The 22660-nt window shown below is 37.2% G+C and overlaps 1 protein-coding gene across 6 annotated transcripts in view; it reads right to left on the bottom strand.

Annotated features, from left to right (window-relative positions):
* The window catches only part of LOC124774883 (phosphatidylinositol 3,4,5-trisphosphate 3-phosphatase and dual-specificity protein phosphatase PTEN), a 232102-nt gene that overhangs the window by 64476 nt on the left and 144966 nt on the right, over window positions 1–22660 (bottom strand). Inside the window, exon 10 of one of the 6 annotated variants that reach the window (XM_047249534.1) lies at window positions 14852–15747. The exons of 3 other annotated variants lie outside the window; for them this stretch is intronic. In XM_047249534.1, the coding sequence (XP_047105490.1) occupies window positions 15716–15747 (32 nt within the window). In that variant the 3' untranslated portion in view covers window positions 14852–15715. Of the gene's footprint in view, window positions 1–14851; window positions 15748–19569; window positions 19691–22660 lie in introns of those variants that run through there. 2 more of the 6 variants (XM_047249535.1, XM_047249536.1) reach the window with 2 other exon arrangements.

Below are 22660 nucleotides of genomic sequence, written 5' to 3'. Positions count from 1 at the left end.
GTAGCAGGAGGAACAAGACATTTGGTCAGGCGAATACAGGGTTATAAATACAAAATCAAATAGGGGTAACGCAGGAGTAGGTTTAATAATGAATAAAAAAGTAGGAGTGCGGGTAAGCTACTACAAACAGCATAGTGAACGCATTATTGTGGCCAAGATAGATTCGAAGCCCACGCCTACTACTGTAGTACAAGTTTATATGCCAACTAGCTCTGCAGATGATGAAGAAATTGATGAAATGTATGATGACATAAAAGAAATTATTCAGGTAGTGAACGGAGACAAAAATTTAATAGTCATGGGTGACTGGAATTCGACAGTAGGAAAAGGAAGAGAAGGAAACGTAGTAGGTGAATATGGATTGGGGCTAAGAAATGAAAGAGGAAGCCGCCTGGTAAAATTTTGCCCAGAGCATAACTTAATCATAGCTAACACTTGGTTCATGAATCATGAAAGAAGGTTGTATACATGGAAGAATCCTGGAGATACTAGAAGGTATCAGATAGATTATATAATGGTAAGACAGAAGTTTAGGAACCAGGTTTTAAATTGTAAGACATTTCCAAGGGCAGATGTGGACTCTGACCACAATCTATTGATTATGAACTGTAGATTAAAACTGAAAAAGGTGGGAATTTAAGGAGATGGGACCTGGATAAACTGAAATAACCAGAGGTTGTAGAGAGTTTCAGGGAGAGCATAAGGGAACAATTGACAGGAATGGGGGAAAGAAATACAGTAGAAGAAGAATGGGTAGCTTTGAGGAATGAAATAGTGAAGGCAGCAGAGGATCAAGTAGGTAAAAAGACGAGGGCTAGTAGAAATACTTGGGTAACAGAAGAGATACTGAATTTAATTGATAAAACGAGAAAATACAAAAATGCAGCAAGTGAAGCGGGCAAAAAGGAATATAAACGTCTCACTGATAAGATTGACAGAAAGTGCAAAATGGCTAAGCAGGGATGGCTAGAGGACAAATATAAGGATGTAGAGGCATATCTCATGAGGGGTAAGATAGATACTGCCTACAGGAAAATTAAAGAGACCTTTGGAGAGAAGAGAACCACTTGTACGAATATCAAGAGCTCAGATGGCGCCCAGTTTTAAGCAAAGCAGGGAAAGCAGAAAGGTGGAAGGAGTATATAGAGGGTCTATACAAGGGTGATGTACTTGAGGACAATATTATGGAAATGGAAGAGGATGCAGATGGAAATGAAATGGGAGATACGATACTGCGTGAAGAGCTTGACGGAGCACTGAAAGACCTGAGTCGAAACAAGGCCCCGGGAGTAGACAACATTCCATTAGAACTACTGACGGCCTTGGGAGAGCCAGTCCTGACAAAACTCTACCATCTGGTGAGCAAGATGTATGAAACAGGTGAAATACCCTCAGACTTCAAGAAGAATATAATAATTCCAATCCCAAAGAAAGCAGGTGTTGACAAATGTGAAAATTACCGAACTATCAGTTTAATAAGTCACAGCTGCAAAATACTAACGCAAATTCTTTATAGACGAATGGAAAAACTGGTAGAAGCCGACCTCGGGGAAGATCAGTTTGGATTCCGTAGAAATGTTGGGACACGTGAGGCAATACTAACCTTACGACTTATCTTAGAAGAAAGATTAAGAAAAGGCAAACCTACGTTTCTAGCATTTGTACACTTAGAGAAAGCTTTTGACAATGTTGACTGGAATACTCTCTTTCACATTCTAAAGGTGGCAGGGGTAAAATACAGGGAGCGAAAGGCTGTTTACAATTTGTACAGAAACCAGATGGCAGTTATAAGAGTCGAGGGGCATGAAAGGGAAGCAGTGGTTGGGAAGGGAGTGCAACAGGGTTGCAGCCTCTCCCCGATGTTATTCAATCTGTATATTGAGCAAGCAGTAAAGGAAACAAAAGAAAAATTCAGAGTAGGTATTAAAATCCATGCAGAAGAAATATAAACTTTGAGGTTTGCCGATGACATTGTAATTCTGTCAGAGACAGCAAAGGACTTGGAAGAACAGTTGAGTGGAATGGACAGTGTCTTGAAAGGAGAATATAACATGAACATCAACAAAAGCAAAACGAGGATACTGGAACATAGTTGAATTAAGTCGGGTGATGCTAAGGGAATGAGATTAGGAAATGAGACACTTAAAGTAGTAAAGGAGTTTTGCTATTTGGGGTACAAAATAACTGATGATGGTCGCAGTAGAGAGGATATAAAATGTAGAATGGCAATGGCAAGGAAAGCGCTTCTGAAAAAGTGAAATTTGTTAACTTCGAGTATAGATTTAAGGGTCAGGAAGTCGTTTCTGAAAGTATTTGTATGGAGTGTAGCCATGTATGGAAGTGAAACATGGACAATAAATACTTTGGACAAGAAGAGAATAGAAGCTTTTGAAATGTGGTGCTACAGAAGAATGCTGAAGATTAGATGGGTAAATCACATAACTAATGAGGAGGCATTGAATAGAATTGGGGAGAAGAGGAGTTTGTGGCACAATTTGACAAGAAGAAGGGACCGGTTGGTAGAACATGTTCTGAGGCATCAGGGGATCACAAACTTAGCATTGGAGGGCAGCGTGGAGGGTAAAAATCGTAGAGGGAGACCAAGAGATGAATACACTAAGCAGATTCAGAAGGATGTAGGTTGCAGTAAGTACTGGGAGATGAAGAAGCTTGCACAGGATAGAATAGCATGGAGAGCTGCATCAAACCAGTCTCTGGACTGAAGACCACAACAACAACAACAACAACATGAAAGTATTTATGATAAACCGAATGCCCCAGAGAGCCGTCATTCTTTCACCTACCTAAGTTATCCAAGAAAGGCAGACAACCATCTTTCTCTATTTTCACAGTGAACCAAATGATGTTACGGGCGGGGTTCAGGTGGTGATGAAACTCCATCAATTTATCTTCCCCATGAGGATACACTATGAAAGTATCATCCACGTATGTCCAGAATACAGTTGGTTTAAGGGTAGCTGATTCAAGCACTCTGTCCTCGAAATCCTCCTTAAAAAGGTTGGCCACCAAGGGTAACTGAGGACTGCCAATGGCAATGCCATCAATCTGTTCAAAATGTTCACCATAGGTCTGCTTCAATTTTTCAGAGGTCACACTCACCAATTCCCCAGGTTTAAAACAAAACCTGATGGCTTAACGTTTGCCCTTAACTTCACCATTCAGTCTTCGTAACACACAACAAAACTACAACTTCACTGATGGTTCTCTCAAAAATCATATGATGGCTGTAGGGAGCTGAAACTTGAACTGAGCATTGGGAGGGACGAACACACAGGTCTACAAAAGTAAACCAACAGAGCACTGCCAGATGACTCGCAGTGTTGTCAGTCTCGTTACTTTTCTCACGTACCTTGTAGGTGTTTGCTAATGGAACAACTCATTTTGATAGCTGTGCACTGAGCAGCTGTGTCAAATCAAACTAGCAAACATTCATTAATGGCTCCTGCAACATTACTAGCAATTAATTTTTGTGTCATTAAAAGTAGTATTGTACAACACAATGACGTTCTATGTATGTGCAACATAAGTTTTTGTCTTTATAAGAGAGAATATTGAGAAACACCTCAATGTATAACACAAACGGTACTCAGTGTTCATTTGTCAACATGGTATACACAAATAATACACATGTCTGACATTGTAACACAGCTGAATACCAAATTCAGTTTTTTGTGTGTTTCTATGTTTATAGTGAGTTTTATGTGAAGATTGGCTGTAGTATGAAATACATTTCTTTTAACATCTGACATGAATGTGCACATCGGCTGTAGTGTGAAATACTTTTCTGAAAAAGAGGAATTTGTTAACATCTGACATAAATCTAAGTGATGTCTGTGTACCCTTGTGCAGAAGTGAAACATGGACCATAGGCAGTTCAGGCAACAACAGAAAAGAAGTTTTTGAAATGTGGTACTATAGGAGAGTGTTGAAGATTAGATTGATAGATGTATTGATTAATGAGGAGTTACTGAATCAAACTGGGAAAAAAAATAGAAATTTATCGCACAATTTAACTAAAAGAAAGGATCACATACAGAGGCATGCAGGAATTTTCAGTTTGGTACTGGAGGGAGGTGTGGGAGTAAAACTTGTAGAGGAAGACCAACGGATGAACACAGTAAACACATTAAAATAGATGTAGGCTACAGAAGTTATTCAGGCAGGAAGAGGCTTCCAAGGATAGAGTAGCACACAGAGCTGCAGTGACCTAGTCTTCAGACTGAAAACTAGAACAACAACAACAACATATACAGTATCAATGATGTTGCTGTATCTCTCATGTTATGATCACCAGAACTCCAAGTAGAATGTAGTGGCTCACATACATAAACAAATGGCACATAAACCAGTACAAAAACAGCAGAAAAGCCATCAAACTGGTAAAATCTGTTTAACAACAGTTTGTAAAGTGTAACTGAAGATAGAAATAGCTGTCACTTGGAAAAAAATGATCATTTGAATGAATTAGCATAAATAACGCCCAATGGTCTAGCACACTCATATACTGTTTAATTAGTTTCCAGATTGAAACTTGGATGTAATTTTTTTCCTCGGTGGATTGTTAATAAGTATGACAACAGCATTTTGAAAATGTGAGTGCTAGAAAATACCTGAAGGTAGCTCACATTTGAGTGAGTGAAGATCATTGTGTGAAGGATCTGGCAACTTTAAAGCAAATTTCCACCATTTTGCCTTCAGATGGGCCAATCGGACACAACTGACCACCATGTCATCCTCAGCCAATGGCATCATTCGAATATGGTAAGGCAGAGCCTATAGTCAGCACATCACATCCCAATCATCAGCTTTGCAGACCTTTGAGTTGCAAGCAGTTCCTCAACTGGCATAATGAGGCTGAGTGAACCCCGGTTGCCTAACAGCAGAGCTAGTAATCTAAAACTTGAAGATAATCATTGTATTCCTTCAATTTTAGAAATGAGAATTGACACTCGTTTCATGCTCTAGAATCATGATTGATGCAGCTAAATGAAACATCTAAAGGACCACACCACTTCGTGTGTGCTGTATGTGTAATTTGATGGATGTTGTTTTACAGAAAACAAAGTACCTGTAACAATATTCATCACTGTTTGTTGTGAATAGCCTGACTCGATTTGCACAGTCTCTCGCAGTAGCCTTCAGCACTGACAGTGTCAATCTTGAAGCAAAGTTTCGATGATTAGTGAGCCAATTTCTATCCTATAAAACTGTTAGCACTTTTTTTTTGCTAACTTCTTTATGATGTTCAACATGTGTGGTGCCAGAGTGCTAATTATTTTCAGATCCACAGTAAAGTACCCAAGTTTAATCACCCCTCCATAATGTAGTCCAAAAAATCATCTGTTTGTGCTTCATAGTGCATGAGAAATACCAGTGTGACTTTTAAGCACTTAAACGGATTTGGAATTGACGTAAACATATTCTACACACTTTTTGGGACACAATTTGTCATGATAAAGATCTACTGAATAGATGTGCATTATTTAGTCAACAGCAGAAATGCATGAATGTGAGCAGAGAGAAAACAATAACTCACTTCCATTTTTATTAGATATATATCCCTACTTTCCTGATAAAGTATGACCTAAGGTGAAAGCGAGCTAGGGAGTACATTCTTAACTTAAGAGATAAAATGTTCTATTTTGGTTTATGGAACATAAACATGCCGTTAAGTGGCTACTGAGAAGCATAATCATTTCAGGAAAGAAATGTTTAATATAATTTTTTTTAGAGGAGGTAATGTCAAAACTGTTTTAGTGTCATAAATTTACAGTGGAAGGGGAAAATACTATTATCTCAGAGAATTAGTCTGTCTTGGACAACCATGAGTTAGTTACTGTACATAAGCTTTTCTCATATCCTACTCTATTCTCAGATAAGCATTACAGATTGCAAGTTATTTAACCATAGTTACTCATATGTATTGAAAAGCATGACTGAAGCTATTTATTTCTGGTCAAAAATTCATTCATGTTAAATTACTGATGACACACACCTTAGCTTGCATTTAGGAACCTATTGCTATTTGTGCAATACTAATTTCGAGGATGTACGGTCACACCTACTGACTGTCATACTTGAAGTAGGTGATAACTGAAGACTACTTTCAGAGTGGCTTTCTGTAGAGGTGTGAGTGCATGTTCCGAGGCAGAACTGCTAATTGAGTAGGATACTTTCAACATTTATTTTGTTTTGATATATTTGACTACTTTGCACAGGTAGAGGGCTTTTTCCGTTCTTGTGCATACATTGACAGGGAACTGACAGTTCTTCAAGGCTTAAAACTCGCACAAAGAGATGGGGTAAGCAGTGTTAACCCAATGGGGATGTAGCCTTGGTGGACAGATTTTTTTTCCAGTTCTGTCAATTAAACCTTACCAATGATGTGTATGATAACAATATACAAAAAAAAGTTAAAAGTTTAGCATAACATATCGAACATGGAACAGACTACTAAACATTAATACACAGAATGAAACACAAAGCAAAGTTTATAAAACTGTTGGTCTCCTTACACTAAAACACACAAAAGTGAGTCGCGGTTTTTCAATTATGGAAAAAAGAAAGAAAAAGAACCACAAGCAGGCACGTTCAAAATGCAGAAACAAAATTTGTCAGAGTTACCAAAGGACATAAAGAACAGATGAAATAATAAATAAAAAATTAGAAATTAAATTCAGACACGGAGTGTCCAAAAAGGTAGAAGAAAACAGTAGAAGATGGACAGAAAACTTGGCGAGAAATGATAAAGAGTGACAGTTAAAAAGCTGATACAGCTCCCTTAATGTTCAAAACCGTTTTGGAATAGGTCTTGCAAATACTGCAGAGGGCATCAAACTGAAAGTTATTTTTGTGAAGAGGATTTTTGCACATGCTTTCTATACCTTAAGTTGTGATTATTTTCATATCTGCAACACTTACTTTCTCCCCCAATCCCCCTCAAATCTCCCCCCCCCCTTTTTTGTGGATAAAAACAATGGTATAGGAAGGAATTCTGAGGTAACTGAGGATCCCAAATAATAAAATTTAGTATTCTAATGTATGGGAAGTTCTGGTTGAGAATTACTAATTATTTAGGAATAGAGGAGACAACTCACCGAAAGGCAGAGGTGTTGCTTCGGTGATAGGTACACAAACAAAAGTTACAGGGACTGGCTAGCTTTCGGAACACATGTACTTCTTCAACTTGTAGGAAACACACACACACACACACACACACACACACACACACACACACACAAAATTGGGGAGGTGAGGGGGAGGGGACAATGAGTTACCTTGGGTTTAGGACAGGAATGTTACAGGAGTGAAGGATGTGCTGTAAGGACAGATCCCATCTGTGCAGCTCAGAAAAGCTGTTGGTGGTGGGGAGGATCCAGATGGCATAGGTTGTGAAGCAGCCATTTAGATCTCGCATGCTGTGCACTGCTGCATGTTGTGCCACTGGGTGGTCTATCTTGTTTTTGACAGCAGTTGGCGGTGGCCATTCATTCTAGTTGACAGCTGGCTGGTTGTCATACCTATCTAAAATGCCGCGCAATGGTTGCAGAGACAGCAAAGGACTTGGAAGAGCAGTTGAATGGAATGGACAGTGTCTTGAAAGGAGGATATAAGATGAACATCAACAAAAGCAAAACAAGGATAATGGAATGTAGTCTAATTAAGTCGGGTGATGCTGAGGGAATTAGATTAGGAAATGAGGCACTTAAAGTAGTAAAGGAGTTTTGCTATTTGGGGAGCAAAATAACTGATGATGGTCGAAGTAGAGAGGATATAAAATGTAGGCTGGCAATGGCAAGGAAAGCGTTTCTGAAGAAGAGAAATTTGTTAACATCCAGTATTGATTTAAGTGTCAGGAAGTCATTTCTGAAAGTATTCGTATGGAGTGTAGCCATGTATGGAAGTGAAACATGGACGATAAATAGTTTGGACAAGAAGAGAATAGAAGCTTTCGAAATGTGGTGCTACAGAAGAATGCTGAAGATTAGATGGGTAGATCACATAACTAATGAGGAAGTATTGAACAGGATTGGGGAGAAGAGAAGTTTGTGGCACAACTTGACCAGAAGAAGGGATCGGTTGGTAGGACATGTTCTGAGGCATCAAGGGATCACCAATTTAGTATTGGAGGGCAGCGTGGAGGGTAAAAATCGTAGAGGGAGACCAAGAGATGAATACACTAAGCAGATTCAGAAGGATGTAGGTTGCAGTAGGTACTGGGAGATGAAAAAGCTTGCACAGGATAGAGTAGCATGGAGAGCTGCATCAAACCAGTCTCAGGACTGAAGACCACAACAACAACAACAACATGGTTGCAGCAGAGCTGGTGTATAACGTGGCTGCTTTCACAGGTCTCCCCGTCTCTGATGGGGTAAGATGAGCCTGTGAAGGGACTGGAGTAGGTGATGCTCGGTTAGTTGACTGGGCTGTTTTTGCATCAGGGTCTTCCTAACTGGTACAATCCTTGTGGCAGGGGACTGGGGTAGTGGGTGGCATAGGAATGACCTAGGATGTTGTGTAGGTTGGGTGGGTGGCAGAACACAACTTTGGGGGAGTTAGAAGCATCTTGGGTAGGATTTCTATCATTTCAAGGCATGATGATACATAATCAAAGCCCTGACGAAAGATGTGGTTCAGTGGTTCCAGTTCGCGGTGGTACTAGGTGACGAGGGGGTGAGCTTGCTTTGTGGTTGGGTCTTGTGATGGAAAATGTGTGTGAAATCTTATGGGACTTAACTGCTAAGGTCATCAGTCCCTAAGCTTACACACTACTTAGACTAAATTATCCTAAGGACAAACACACACAGCCATGCCCGAGGGAGAACTCGAACCTCTGCCGGGACTAACCACACAGTCCATGGCTGCAGTGCCTTAGACCGCTCGGCTAATCCTGCGCGGCCTTGTGATGGATATGAGGATCAGGTGTGTGTGAGGATATGACATGGGAGACCTGCTTTCGAATTCGGTCTTAAGGTTATTGCCTGTCTGCCAAGGTCTTGGGGAGGCCTTCACCATCCTGGACGAGGGAGTTGTCATCACTGCAGATGCGTCTACCATAGGAGGCCAGGCTTTATAGGAGGGATTTTTTGGTGTAGAAGGGAAGGCAACTGTCAAAGTGGAGGTACTGTTTGGTGATTGGTGGGTTTCAGGTGGACCGAGGTGTGTGGATGGATCTGAAGGTGTTGAGGTTGTGGAGGAATGAGGATAAGACATCCTAGCCTTGGTTCCAGATTGTAGGGATATAATCAATACACCTGAACCAGATCAGGTGTTTGGGGTTTTGGAATGCTAGGAATGTTCCTTCTAGGTGGCCCACTAACTAAGGAAGGTGCCATGTGAGTAAACCCAAAGCCAGGAAACCTTATCCTCATTCCTCCATGACCTCAACACCTTCTCTCTCATCCATTTCACCTGGCCGTCCTCCACCCATCGTGCCACCTTCCTTAATGTCCATCTCCTCCTCTCAGATGGCTCCATCAACACCTCGGTCCACACCAAACCCACCAATCACCGACAATACCAGCACTTTGACAGCTTACACTGCTTCCAACCAAAAAATCCCTCCCATACAGCCTGGCCACCTGTGGTAGATGCACCTGCAATGATGAGAACTTCCTTGCCCAGTATGCAGAAGGCCCCAAAAAGGCCTTTGGAGACAGGCAATATCCTCCAGACCTAATTCACAAACAGATTTCCTGCGCCATATCCTCACACACCTGTTTCTCATACCCGACTGGGTTTTGATTATGTATCATCAAGACCTGAAATCAGAGAAATCCTGCCCAAGATACTCCTAACCTCTCTGAAAGTGGTGTTCCGCCACCCACCAAACCTCCACATCATCCTAGTCAGTCCCTATACCATAGTCACTCCCTACACCATTACCATGTCACAGAGATCATAGCACCATGCAACACCCAGATGCAAGACCTGCAAAAATCCACCCAACCAGCGCCACCTATTCCAGTCCCTTCACAGGCTTATCCTACCCCAGCAGAGGCCAGGACACCTGTGAAAATAGCCATATTACATACCAGCCCTGCTGCAACCATTGCACGGCATTTTACATTGTATGACAACCAGTCAGCTGTCAACTAGAATGAATGGCCACTGCCAAACTGTTGCTAAAAGCAAGGTGGATCACCCAGTGGCATAACATGCAGCAGAGCACAACATGGGAAATTTCAATGGATACTTCACAACCGTTGCCATCTGGATCCTCTGCACCACCAACAGCATTCTGAGCCACGCAGATGGGACCTACCCTTACAGCACGTCCTTCACTATCATAGCCTTCCTGGCCTAAAATTTAGGTAATGCATTGCCCCCACCCACAATCTCCACCAAATAATGTGTGAGTATGGGTGGAACGGGGGAGGCATGCGTGCACCATCCCCTGCCCCCTCTAGCCCCGGCCAATTTGTCCCCTGTATCAGCTACACATGTGCTGTTATCTCATGTCCTACTCTATGGCATCACATGCTCAGTTGTCTGCCACCTGGCCTCTCTAACTGCCTCACCATGGACCAGGAAAAGAGCTGGCAGTCGACTGAGCATAACGTAGGGAGACGTGTGTGTGTGTGTGTGTGTGTGTGTGTGTGTGTGTGTGTGTGTGTTTGTGTTTGTGTTTACTACAAGCTCGAAAAAGGAAGCTAGCCAATCACTGTACCTTTCGTTTGTGTACCTATCAACGATTCAGCACTTCTGCCTTTCAACGAGTCATCTCCTCTATTCCTAAAAAAATTAATTCATTTGTTGTAATGACATGTGGGTATTGAAATTCTTCAGTTCTCTTTATTGGGTCTTAGTTTTATAAATTACATAATGCACAAAAATTCCAAAGTATTTGGAAGCCACAAAGTTATTCTGATACTGTTAGTGGCACCAGCAAAGGGTTTACAAAACCATTCCTGCTTCCCTTTCTTTCGTTTCTTGCAATTGGGCACTCAACACATACAGTATTGTTTTCCTAGGAGTGGTAAACCTGATAATGATGAGAAAAACATACCAAGCAAATGGTGTCTTCGGAGGAAAGAAAAAAAATTTATTAGAAACTAGAGAGTGTAATTTTTTGTAACTCTTTTATTTTATCACTGTTTTCTGATTTTAAGGCAGACAAGGCAAATACTGAAATAAATTTCTATTCACAATTTTTCAGTCACCAAATGTTGCAAGTTAATAACTTTTTAAATAAGCTGATCAACAACATGGAATGGCACATCACTGATACAACGAATATTTCAGTGAGTATGGTAATCAAATATGCCTTGCATTCTGACAAGGGTTTAAGTACAACAATCTAATAGATAGTTAAAAAACAGTAAATAAAAAAAAATTGAAGCAAAGGACAAACACTGACAAACATACAGTAGAAACTGTCATATTCACAAATCTTTAATAGCAGTATTAAAAATGAATAGTAAAATTTTGGCACAAGTGAAACAATTTATAGGAGAAAAATTAGTAACTAAAGTCAGAACTATTTAAGACTCAAGTACAATCAATCATTTCTCAGAGTAAAAAAAAAATTTGCAGGCAAGTTTGCACCTCAACAGTTGCATAATGGCAACATCACAAAACAGTACATACATCAAGAAGTTATCTATTGTAATTAGCATTAACATCTACTCTATTTCCTAGCATTGAGATCAAGTTAACAGCTTTGTACTTTCTAGGTTGAACACTACATTACAATCAAGGCACACTTCTTCTCTTCATTGACACAAAGCACAGCAATACAATACTATACTGCAGTCATAAACAAACACAACACAAAAAAGATATAATCAGTCCTGTTAAAGTACATTTACATCATTTTGTCAAAGTAATGCATCTTTTAAATTTTGCACACAATGAAGAGTCAATACGTAAATATATATTTTTGAGTAAATTACTATGAAAGTATATCAGTGATTGAGATTCGATTTTCTATGATGACATGGAATAACAATTTGACATAGCAAGTCTGAGTGAAATATATTCATTGCCTTTAATGTTGATTACGTTTGTGTAATTTAGTTAACAATAATTAGAAACTCACTCAAAAAAGCAATATAGCAGAACCCATTAAGGAACTGTTCCGTGAAGAGGACGTTAATAATTTCTTTCATAATAGAATACTACAAACAACTGTGGAACAACTAGAACAACTGAGTTGTTATGAAAGTAAGAAGGGCATTCCTTAAACTTCTGCACTTTGAAATTACTGCAAACATCATTCATAAGTACAGCAAAGTACTGTTTGCAACAAAGAAGCAGTTCTGTTCTTGGAAATATGATCAGAGCACTGAACTAGCAGTTGTTCCATCATACATTTCTTAATCTTTTAAATCAATCACACAAAAAACTTATATATAGTTCTATGGCAATGTAATTCAGCATCAAATAAATTCACATCTACACAATGAGGCAAGTAGCAGTCAACTTTCCATCACAAAAGACACAATGAATTTTATTTATAGCTGATAGCTGGGAGGGACAAGGGGGTTCCATTTTGGCACAGGAATCTTTCACATTATTTCCAGTTTCAGTGTCATATTTCCCCCCCAACAGATATTCCTACTTTAATTTATATACATTCTGTTGGAAATTAAAATATAAAATTAATGTGAACAATGGATATTATTTCGCATATGACAGGACTTCTCAAATTTTATGTTTAAGGGTAGGGTAAATCAAAATAGTTGTAGGGCATAATACAACACAGTTTTCCAAATCAACTATACTTTAACTTCTGATAGTAAGAAAGTGTAAGAGGAGTTGGGATATAAAGAATGAAGGAAATCTAACTGTAACTGTCAATAAGAATGAGTAACCTGGCATGGAAAAACATAGGTTTTACCACTATGGTACCAAAATCAACAGGCCGCTCTCTTCTTTCCTGGCACACTGAGGTTAGATGAGGTTTCCATAACAATTTAAGTTGGATGTTCCATTATGTCTTTTTGTTATTGCATTCATTTAAATATTTTATCAACATAAAAGCAATGTTAACCGAGTCTGATTCTTCAACTGCCACTCTTTTCACGAGTAGCCAGCCACAAAGAGGAATCAAACAGTGACAAAGAAGCAAACTATACAGTCACCTTATCCTTCGCTCAACCACTGTAAGTACCAGGTACCATAGCCACAGTTCGAGACAACTGAATGTGAACTTCCTCGATATGCAAGTGAAAAAGAGAGAGAGAGAGAGAGAGAGAGAGAGAGAGAGAGAGAGAGAGAGAGAGGAAAAAAGTGTACAGAAAACAACAAGATGTTATTGCAATTTTCATATCCCAGAAAACTGCTTGGATACAATGGCTTGTTACAGTCTTTAAATGAGTCTTGTACTCCATCTTCAAAGATGACACCTCTCACTAGGAAACCTATGCCCCCCACAAATTTAATTTCTCACAGACATGTAGAGCTTTTAGTTAATCTATTGTTGAACATATAAACCTAGACACAATACACAAGCCTTGTAGAATATTAGCTCTGAAAATGCTACACAAGTAAGTATCAGACTGTAGAAACACAGTTTTCATCAACAACAGAAAACAAAAGTTCTGTATCTCCCAATCCAAATACATTGTGATACATCCTCAGAGTTTAATATGCCCTAGACAAAATTTGGAACGGTCAGTTTGACAAAGACATTTACAGAAATTTTGTTGTGCACAAGTGCAAGCTTCTGTATCTGTCAAGAAGAAAGTTCTTCCATTCCCTGCAGATGAATGGCAGTGTGACTGTGACTTTATGGTTTGCAGAATATAGAAATTATTCAACAGTCACTCATGTAACTGAAACAAAACACAATTTAATGAGGAACTGCCTTTCTTTCTTTCATTTCTTGTTCTGTAACATCTACCTCAGTCACACAACAAATGTACTCAGCCTAAATGTAATGTGTCTAGCACAAATGGCGAGGAAAAGAAAATTTAAGTATAACAATACTGTAGTTTCAAGTGAAGTGGAATTGCTACATGTAATGGATGCTGTGATGGCATATTTAGTAATTTCTTATATAATAACACTACAGTCCTACATGAAATGGAAGGAAAAAAAAACACAAGTAATGAATATGAAAATTAAAAAAACTGCAGCAAGTAACATGCGGTGGATAACAGTAGTATAAAATCTGAAAAACTTGTGCATGTTGTTCCTGGGACATACTCTTGAGCACGTATGACAAAAATAACTTTGTTTATGTCAAATAACAGGCACATATCAGATACAAAAAGGCTTGAGAGTGAGTAAATGAGAAAGAAACAAAATTACAACAAACATATCCAGAAGCTGTATCAAATAATAAATATGATCAATATAACCTTACTGTATAATCTGGTAGTAAAATCTGAGTTGTTCTGCTGATAAATTAGCTAAAAATTATATTTAGAAAAGGAACTTGTGTGTTTAAACCAAACATATGGAAAAATTAAATAAAGTTTTCATGTTCATAAATTCCTCGGCTTTTACGAATCATAATTCTATTACACCAACCAAAAGATGAGAGACAGAGTGAAGGATCAAACCAGAAAACTATAGGCAAAAATTTTTGATCAGAGTCTTAACAATCATATTGGAAATTCTCTATGAAAATGTCCGTTCTCAACTATTTATAGAAATAAGTGAAAATATATCTGCCTTAACTTTTTTTACAGATATCAACCTCTTGTTTCAAATTAAGTATCTTTAACGTTCATATTTTGTTCACGTCAACTTTGAAAGTTTAAAGAAATTATGACTGTGAAAAACAAGTGAGAGAAGTTGTATACTATAAATAAATAAATATTTGGAATTAAAAAAATAATGGAAGCCTCACTGTATATGAAACAAGCTCCTTTTTTTAAAAAAAAAAAAGTACTATGCAAATGTTTTGTGACCACAATTATATTTTTTGACCAAGTGGAGATTTTCATTAGTTCCATCTTAAAAAAATAATATATTTCTTTTCCAACTCCACTGACATAACAATCAAAAATATTTCAATACCTGTAAGATAATTATAATTTTCTAGCATTCTAGTGCTTCTTGGGAAACGAGGAACATACTTCACCTAGCATCTTACCAAACAAAAACAAAACACTGATTTCTATAACTAAACTGGAATTGCTAACATCAACCATGTTTGTATATTTACAAAACATTTATGCATAACAACAAAATATACACATTTCAATGAAATTACTATTACTGTTAAATGCTTCTTCCAATATGTATGTGATGAATATATAAAAAGGATTACAATGTATTTAGTTATTGTACCATGTATATATGTTCTGTGTGATTGTTATTGCAACACATTTTCAGGAACCTTTATCACATGCAGTCAACTACAAATAGCACAAATTTTACATTCAAAAGTAATGAATCTAACCCAATTGAATGTATCTGTGCCAACAGCAGAAACATGCTAAATGGAGAAATGAAAACAAAAATGGGAGCACACACAAGACTACATATACTATGCCGATAATGCATTTTCACACATATATAATAAATAAGAACATATCATATTGCAACACATAAATTACATAACTTGGGATATTGCTAAAGGTACACCATGTTTTAATTTTCAGACAAAGAAAACCACTGCTCAGCAAAAACTGTTTGTAAAAGAATCATGAAGACGTGATGCAGCTCCTACTGCTGATCCACTATGGCTTGAAGATATTTCTGCCATCGTCCATCAGCATGTGCAAGTTCCTCCAAACTCTTATGAGCATGTGATATTAGATGCGCCACCTGCTAGCCAAGACATAATGGAGCAACAGTAAGATATACAGCAGAAGGTAAGTCAACAAAATCCACACAATGTAACAGCACAAAACAGAATAACTTCTGTAACTTCCTTAGTGAGAAACCATAAAACATTGAACAAAAAAGTGCCTTAATATTCATTTTATAGCAGGTATGACAAAGAATACTCTTACTACTGAATATAACAATTAGTGAATATACTGTTTACAAAGGTTACGGAGCTGTAGAAAGAAAAGGTAAAATCCAACAACAATCACACACTACATTGAAATAAGTATTTTTGGACACATTTTTAAAAAATGATTGAAGTATGAAGATACAATTTATGTCACTATAGCATGTAAAATCAATAGTCAGGCACCATGGAAATTACTATCAAACTTGAACTCAATCACTCTTAATGACTGACATTGATATTAATGTGCTTGTGAAAATTTTTGCAACATGTTAGTGCAATAGCCCTCCTCCCGTATTTTCCAGAAGACCTGAGGAGACAATAATGCTTCCCACAATGTTATGGTTACCCTGGAGATTGATGTGGTTAGTAACATGAAAAGATTTTACTGCACCAATATCAATATCCCTGACTGTATAAACAAAACAGCACTTTTGTCTAACCCTGTTCAACATAAGGTAAATATAGTGCACATACTGTAATGGAAAATTTAATAAAGAAAGAAGATTTAATAAATAAATGATTTCTATCAAAGTGCATGGAGTCACAAATTCCAAGAATCATAACTAATGAGACTGCAGTCATTTTGTGTAAATGCTATTTTCAGACACATTAATTCAGGAAACTGTACCTCACTTATGTCATTATCTACACATGTTATAATTTAAAGCCCCCAAGACATTTTTTTGTTCGTATTGTGAAAACTAATCTCGGGAACTACGGTACAAATTTTAGTTCGGCTTTTATTATTCAACAGACTGATTCAGGTTTGTTTACATAATTTATTACTGCAGCATCACACAAATCGTTCAGCCATAAATACTTTGCGCTACGCATGCAAAGTTAGGGCTAGTTTATAATAACTGTAAAGACAAATTAAGAAACAAAAAGCAAACAATTCTAATGATTTGTCATAAGACTTGCCAGTGTCAAAAATCTCCACAACAATAAAAAAACATTTGATGGTAAGACTTCAGAGCTGTTTATGAGCTTATTAGAAAAATGGTATGTAGGAAAGCCACAGCAAATGTAGAGAAAAGGATATGTCACACCAAGCCAGAGTCCAGGGGATTAAAGGCCAAAATCTAATGCTCTTCATGGCAATCAACAAACTTGGATGATGGATTGTGTTATTTATTCCTACCAATATTTACAATCTAAAGCTATGTAGAGCGGAGAGAGTCGGACCATACTGCTTACTGACCAATCAGAAGGTTGTTCGTGATTAAAAACAGATTCTAATTGTATAGAAATGAAACACATGGATGTATTAACACTACTCTGTTTATTCCCATGAGAGCAGAAAATAATGAGCCGATTCTATGGGTAGATCACTCTCCTTAAGCTGTCATTCCTGTGCCAGTTTTAAAGACTCCCTTACGCATATCACAAATTTTCATCACCTTCAAAAGTGAAATGGGAGGAAAAGAAGAAGAAGAAGAAGAAGAAGAAGAAGAAGAAGAAGAAAATTGGGCATTGTGATTTTTTTTTAGCTATTAAAATTAATACTCTATTCCCAGCAGCAAACAAGGTGATGTAACTGATAAGAAAGTGAATTATGTTACTTTGACTGCTTTTTTGGAAAAGTATCTGCAGTCTTCAGAAACACAGAATCATTAAAAACAAATCCTGTGACATAACGATCACCCATGGGCAGGCCTGCAAGATCGCTTTTTCCCTTGCTCTGTAGGTCTCATCATGATATTTTTAGAATTATTTATCAATACTGCAAAATAATTTTCAATATAATTTGTGGAGGTTGTGAAAGTATTGATACATGTTTCCAGCCTAGTAAGACAAATATATGAACTTGTATTAATGCAAACTTAACTCTTAACTCATTATCACATTTCACATAGGTATCTGACTTGGAAAGCAACCAGGATGGTAATAAATGCATGATGGTGATGAAATGTGCAATGTCTGGGGACAGAGTGTGAATACAGATGATGCGTGACAATCCATTTGTGTAGCACATCATTACATGAAGATTAGTGTGAAAATAGAGAGAAAAAGAAGCCAGATAGAGGAAAGTGATTTATAAAAAAGAGGGAAAAGAGAAAGACATGATATGTAACAAATTTAGACAAAGATTAAGGATCAAAGAAAATTAGGATGTATGCTACAAGAAGAGAATTGATGGTTAAGGTCTAACATAAATAAAACAAATGTAACATAAAATAAAATAATGGTGAAATATTCATGGTGATTCAAGCTACATATAACTTATGGATATAAAGGCTTTTTAATAATCCAACATATTTTCAGCATAGGCTTCAACTGAAAGACTGAACAGTCCTCTTTCGTGACAACCTGATGTTTAACATGTTGCACAACACAGAATTAATATGTTAACAGTGAACTCAGATTTCATCCCCCTCATTAATACGTATTTCAGGTCTTTGTTAACCATTTGGCATAAACCTTATAGCTCTATCACTTCAGTGGCTCCCTATTTCTCTTTTCTTCATATACCCTTTTTTATATCCTCTAATTACACTCTCCTCATCTGAGTATTCCCCTGTACTTCTGTGCTTTGAATCATTCCATATTCTCCACTACAACATAATAATTAACATAACCAAATTAGTTGCCTTTTAGTATCAATGCAATAAGTATGTACACCTTAATTATCACAGTTTCATTTACTGCAATAAATTATAAATTAAATGTTGATATACCAAAGAGATCATGCTCACTCTAATCCACAATCACACACATAATTTCATGAGATGATTCATTTGTTCTTAAAACTGTAAGGGTTCAGAAACTATCACAGATCCATATACTGGAATTCAACAGAAATAATCAGACAAAAGTGCATAAATAATGACCAGGTAATCTTACACGTCTCTGTTAAAAGGGACACTACAATCTGTATGGAATATGAAATAAAATATGCAAGTAGGCACAATACATAAAGTGGACCTGATGATGTAACTACATCACTTGAAATGAACATGCTGCATAGCAAAAAACCGTTCATCGTTACACATTATATCAATGCCATTCAATACGCCAATTAATACTGATAATTGCACTACACAATCATTAAAAAAATATGCCACACAGCTATTAGCTATTGTTAGGCATCTTATTGTTGTTTTGCCATTCTAATGCATGACATACATCCCTATGTAATTCTATACATATTACGTACTACCATCTACCATACATTTAACACACACACACACACACACACACACACACACACACACACACACACACACACACAAGTTCAAAATTTCATACAAAATATTCAACCACCAAACGTAAAACAGCACAAATGAAAATAAGATGTGATTTCAGAACGTCAGCTGTGACCACTGAAACTCAATATAACTACAAGGAAATGGACATTTCGCATAAAAATTTAGCACACAAAACCCTGCAGGGACTGCTGTTACAGAATCTTAAAACAATGAAAGCTAATATCAAAATTCACACTTGGAAGCACAACTTCAAACACGAAACTGACATTATCAGTTGTACGCTACTGTATTATTTAAGCGAAAAAGATAAAAGTACAAACACAGTCAAAGTGAACATATAATGCTTTTTACAACTTTCTACATGTTATATGAAGGAGAAAGTAAAGAAAATAACAAAAAAAGCAGAAGTGCCATAAGGACTATTGCTGTACAGCTTGCTTTCTGGAGAAGGATCCCATGCACACCCCACAGCTCGTGTTAGTGGCCAAGCACCGCTCCAGCGAAGAAGGAATTGGGCACAGGGATCACAGGTAGGTTGACTCTCCTGTAATATAATAAGCCACAGTCAGAAAACACTCACCAGAAAGACAACTTTTTATGGAGATAGGTTCACTTATGAGGAGAAAATGGAAGAAGCATTTGAAAGTAGATGCCAAATGGATGAAAGTTCACTGATGGCAGGGCAAAAAAAAGCACGAAAATCAGGAACCACATCTCATGACATGACATGACATTAGGCCACACAAAACCCCAGATACTGCAACAGCTGCATCTCTACCATTTTTACATTCCAGTTAAATCATTGGCTCATGCCTGCCAACATGCTAAGCATGGATAAAAAGAATCTCAAGAGCGTAACAGCTGTTTTGGAACTGGTGCTTAGAGGAAATCTATGAGGAGGCAGCAGGCTGAATGTTATACATATATCCAGTACATTTCATGTATTTCCTCCTTGTATCCTACAAGCATAAGAATGACACACAAAAAACCTCTCACAAATTACTTGGAAAATGACAGTTGCTCTATTTAAATGTGTGACAGAAGGCATTGACACAGGTGCCCAGGAATTTTCAATTTTTACACAATGGGATATCAGTGCTATGTCACTTAGAGAAGCACACTCATCCACTTTAAAAAACAATAATGTAACACACCATATGCAAAGCAAAGAGTACATATATCATATATCATAAATTACAGAAAACTGCAATTAAAGAACTGCACTTCTTTTTTTACATTCATTATCCTTCCAAATACATATACATGTATATGTACAATGTTTTGCAAATATAAAAACAATAAAAATCAAACATCCATTTCATCGCATAATCTACATGTCTGATAAAAAAGAAATATATATTATGCTGCCGAATTACTACTACCTGCTGTTTTTTAAAAGACAATGTTTTATATATGGAAATGAAACTGATTTTGTTTCTAATTAAAATCTGTTTCATTTTACTGTGAAAAATAACCATTTCCTTTGGAGTCTTCTTTGCAGGCATAAGAAGTGCCAGTTTCCTTTTGAAATGTAACTTAAGAAACAAAAGAAAATAAATGGCCTACAACGTTTGCAAAATGCTTTTTTACATTAAGTAAAGGGCTGATACCAAACTTTCAAAAGAATTACAGATAAAAAAAAAGAAGGAAGTTATGGTATAATATGTGCGTGACAATGAGATTATTACTGAAGAAGCACAACCTTGGATAGAGGAAGGAAATCGATCATCTCCTTTTCAAAGCAACTGTTCTTGCATTTGCCGAAGTGACTTGGGGACATTACAGAAAAATAAACTTTCCAAGCAGGTATTTTAACAAAATTATACAAAAAAAGGCATTTTTTGCTACGGCTATAAACAAAGAAGGTGGAAAAATGATTTTACCCTTTACAAAATTCTGGGACTGCTGGGAAATGACCAGTAGTCTACTGAATTAGGTATCAAATGTAGGCAAGATATTCCAACCTCAGGAAAGAAGAACAATGCTAAGGTTTGTACAAGTTGCAAATAGTCACTGTAATGACAAAGCAAACACAAGGAATAAGAGTGGGGGGAGGGGGACAGATGTTCACAACAAAAAAAGAGAAAAGTGAAGGAAGAGGAAATGACAACACAAAAAGGAAGTGAGTGGATGGTACCACATTGGAAGGGCACGTTCTATAGCATTCACTACTATACATACAGTCAATGCTACGTGAAGAATGTAATAAAAGCTTTCTCATATCATGAAACATGAGACGCAAGAATCTTGAGGAAAAACTCTTGCAATAAAGCATTTACTAACACTCTAAATGCTATATTTATTCCATCATTATGGAATATCTACGTTTATAAAATCCCCAGAACCAACTAATATAGCACAGCAACAGATGATATCCATTCAGACCAAAGTTGTTGCATAATCTTTAAATGAGATAGGTGAATTACCACTTGAAAGCCCAACAGTCTGTATGTCATAAAATCTTGGTAAATATGTACTCTAGCTTTATATGCAATAATTCTACCATCACTTGCATCAAATAAAAAGACATAACCAACAGAAGGAGGGGGTGGGAGTGTCAAAAGCCCTAACCCTTAGCTTCTATTAACAGACTGATACTACATCCACAGAGAGCAAATGTTTAGTGACATACATGAGTCTCTGTTGCTTTTCATTTGGCTTATACAACGCAACAGAAATTGTGTTCAAGGGGAACATCTAAACACTGTTTACTCTGGTCTTCTTTTCTTTCTTTTAAAACTGTTCAAACATTCTGAAATTTGGCAATAGCGAGCATTAGTCTTAACTTGGGTTTCACTGAAACTGATGACATGATCATCACTGTTTGGCCAAAGAAATATATATTCACTTCTCTATCTGCATTGTCTCTTTTGCTCCTGTATGCCATAGTAAACAGAAGAACCTGCTATGTAAGCACACACTAATACGTGTAATGGAATACATTTCTGGTGCCACAACATATTTATCTTTTTCCAAGCACTTACTAAACTTTTTCACCAATTTAATGAATTTGTGCATGTTAAATGCAAGAATAACTTCTACAGTAGCCTCCTTTCCTGAGACTTCTCTCTCTCTCTTCCTGTGTTTAGAGTGTAAATTGTATATTACATTGATTTATGTTACAGTCTGCTACCAGTAATAGAGGGTGAATCTTTGACAATGGCAGCCATTTGTGCTGGTGAAACCTCAGAAAAATCATTAAACAACAATCAGCCAAAGATCACAAGACAATAGCCAACAGACGGTACGTCTGTATGATACAAGTTCACACTGTTTATCACATCAGGACAACAACACAAATCCCTGTCCTAGATGAAGTTTGAATGTAGCAGTTCAAGTTTTAAGTCAGTCATCCCTGGATAGCATAATTAGTCAGACACAGCCTCATTCAGCAATGCGTGATTTTTTTTGCAATGTTTTTTTTTTTTTTTCTTTTTTTTTTTTTTTTTTTTTTCCCCTCATCAGCAGAATACTTTGTTTAGAATTTTCATCACCATAAGGGACAGATTTTCTT

Source organism: Schistocerca piceifrons, chromosome 2, assembly GCF_021461385.2.
Source record: "Schistocerca piceifrons isolate TAMUIC-IGC-003096 chromosome 2, iqSchPice1.1, whole genome shotgun sequence".
NCBI lineage: Eukaryota > Metazoa > Arthropoda > Insecta > Orthoptera > Acrididae > Schistocerca > Schistocerca piceifrons.
Note: the sequence above shows the minus strand (reverse complement) of the source record. Positions and strands in the feature narration are given on the sequence as shown.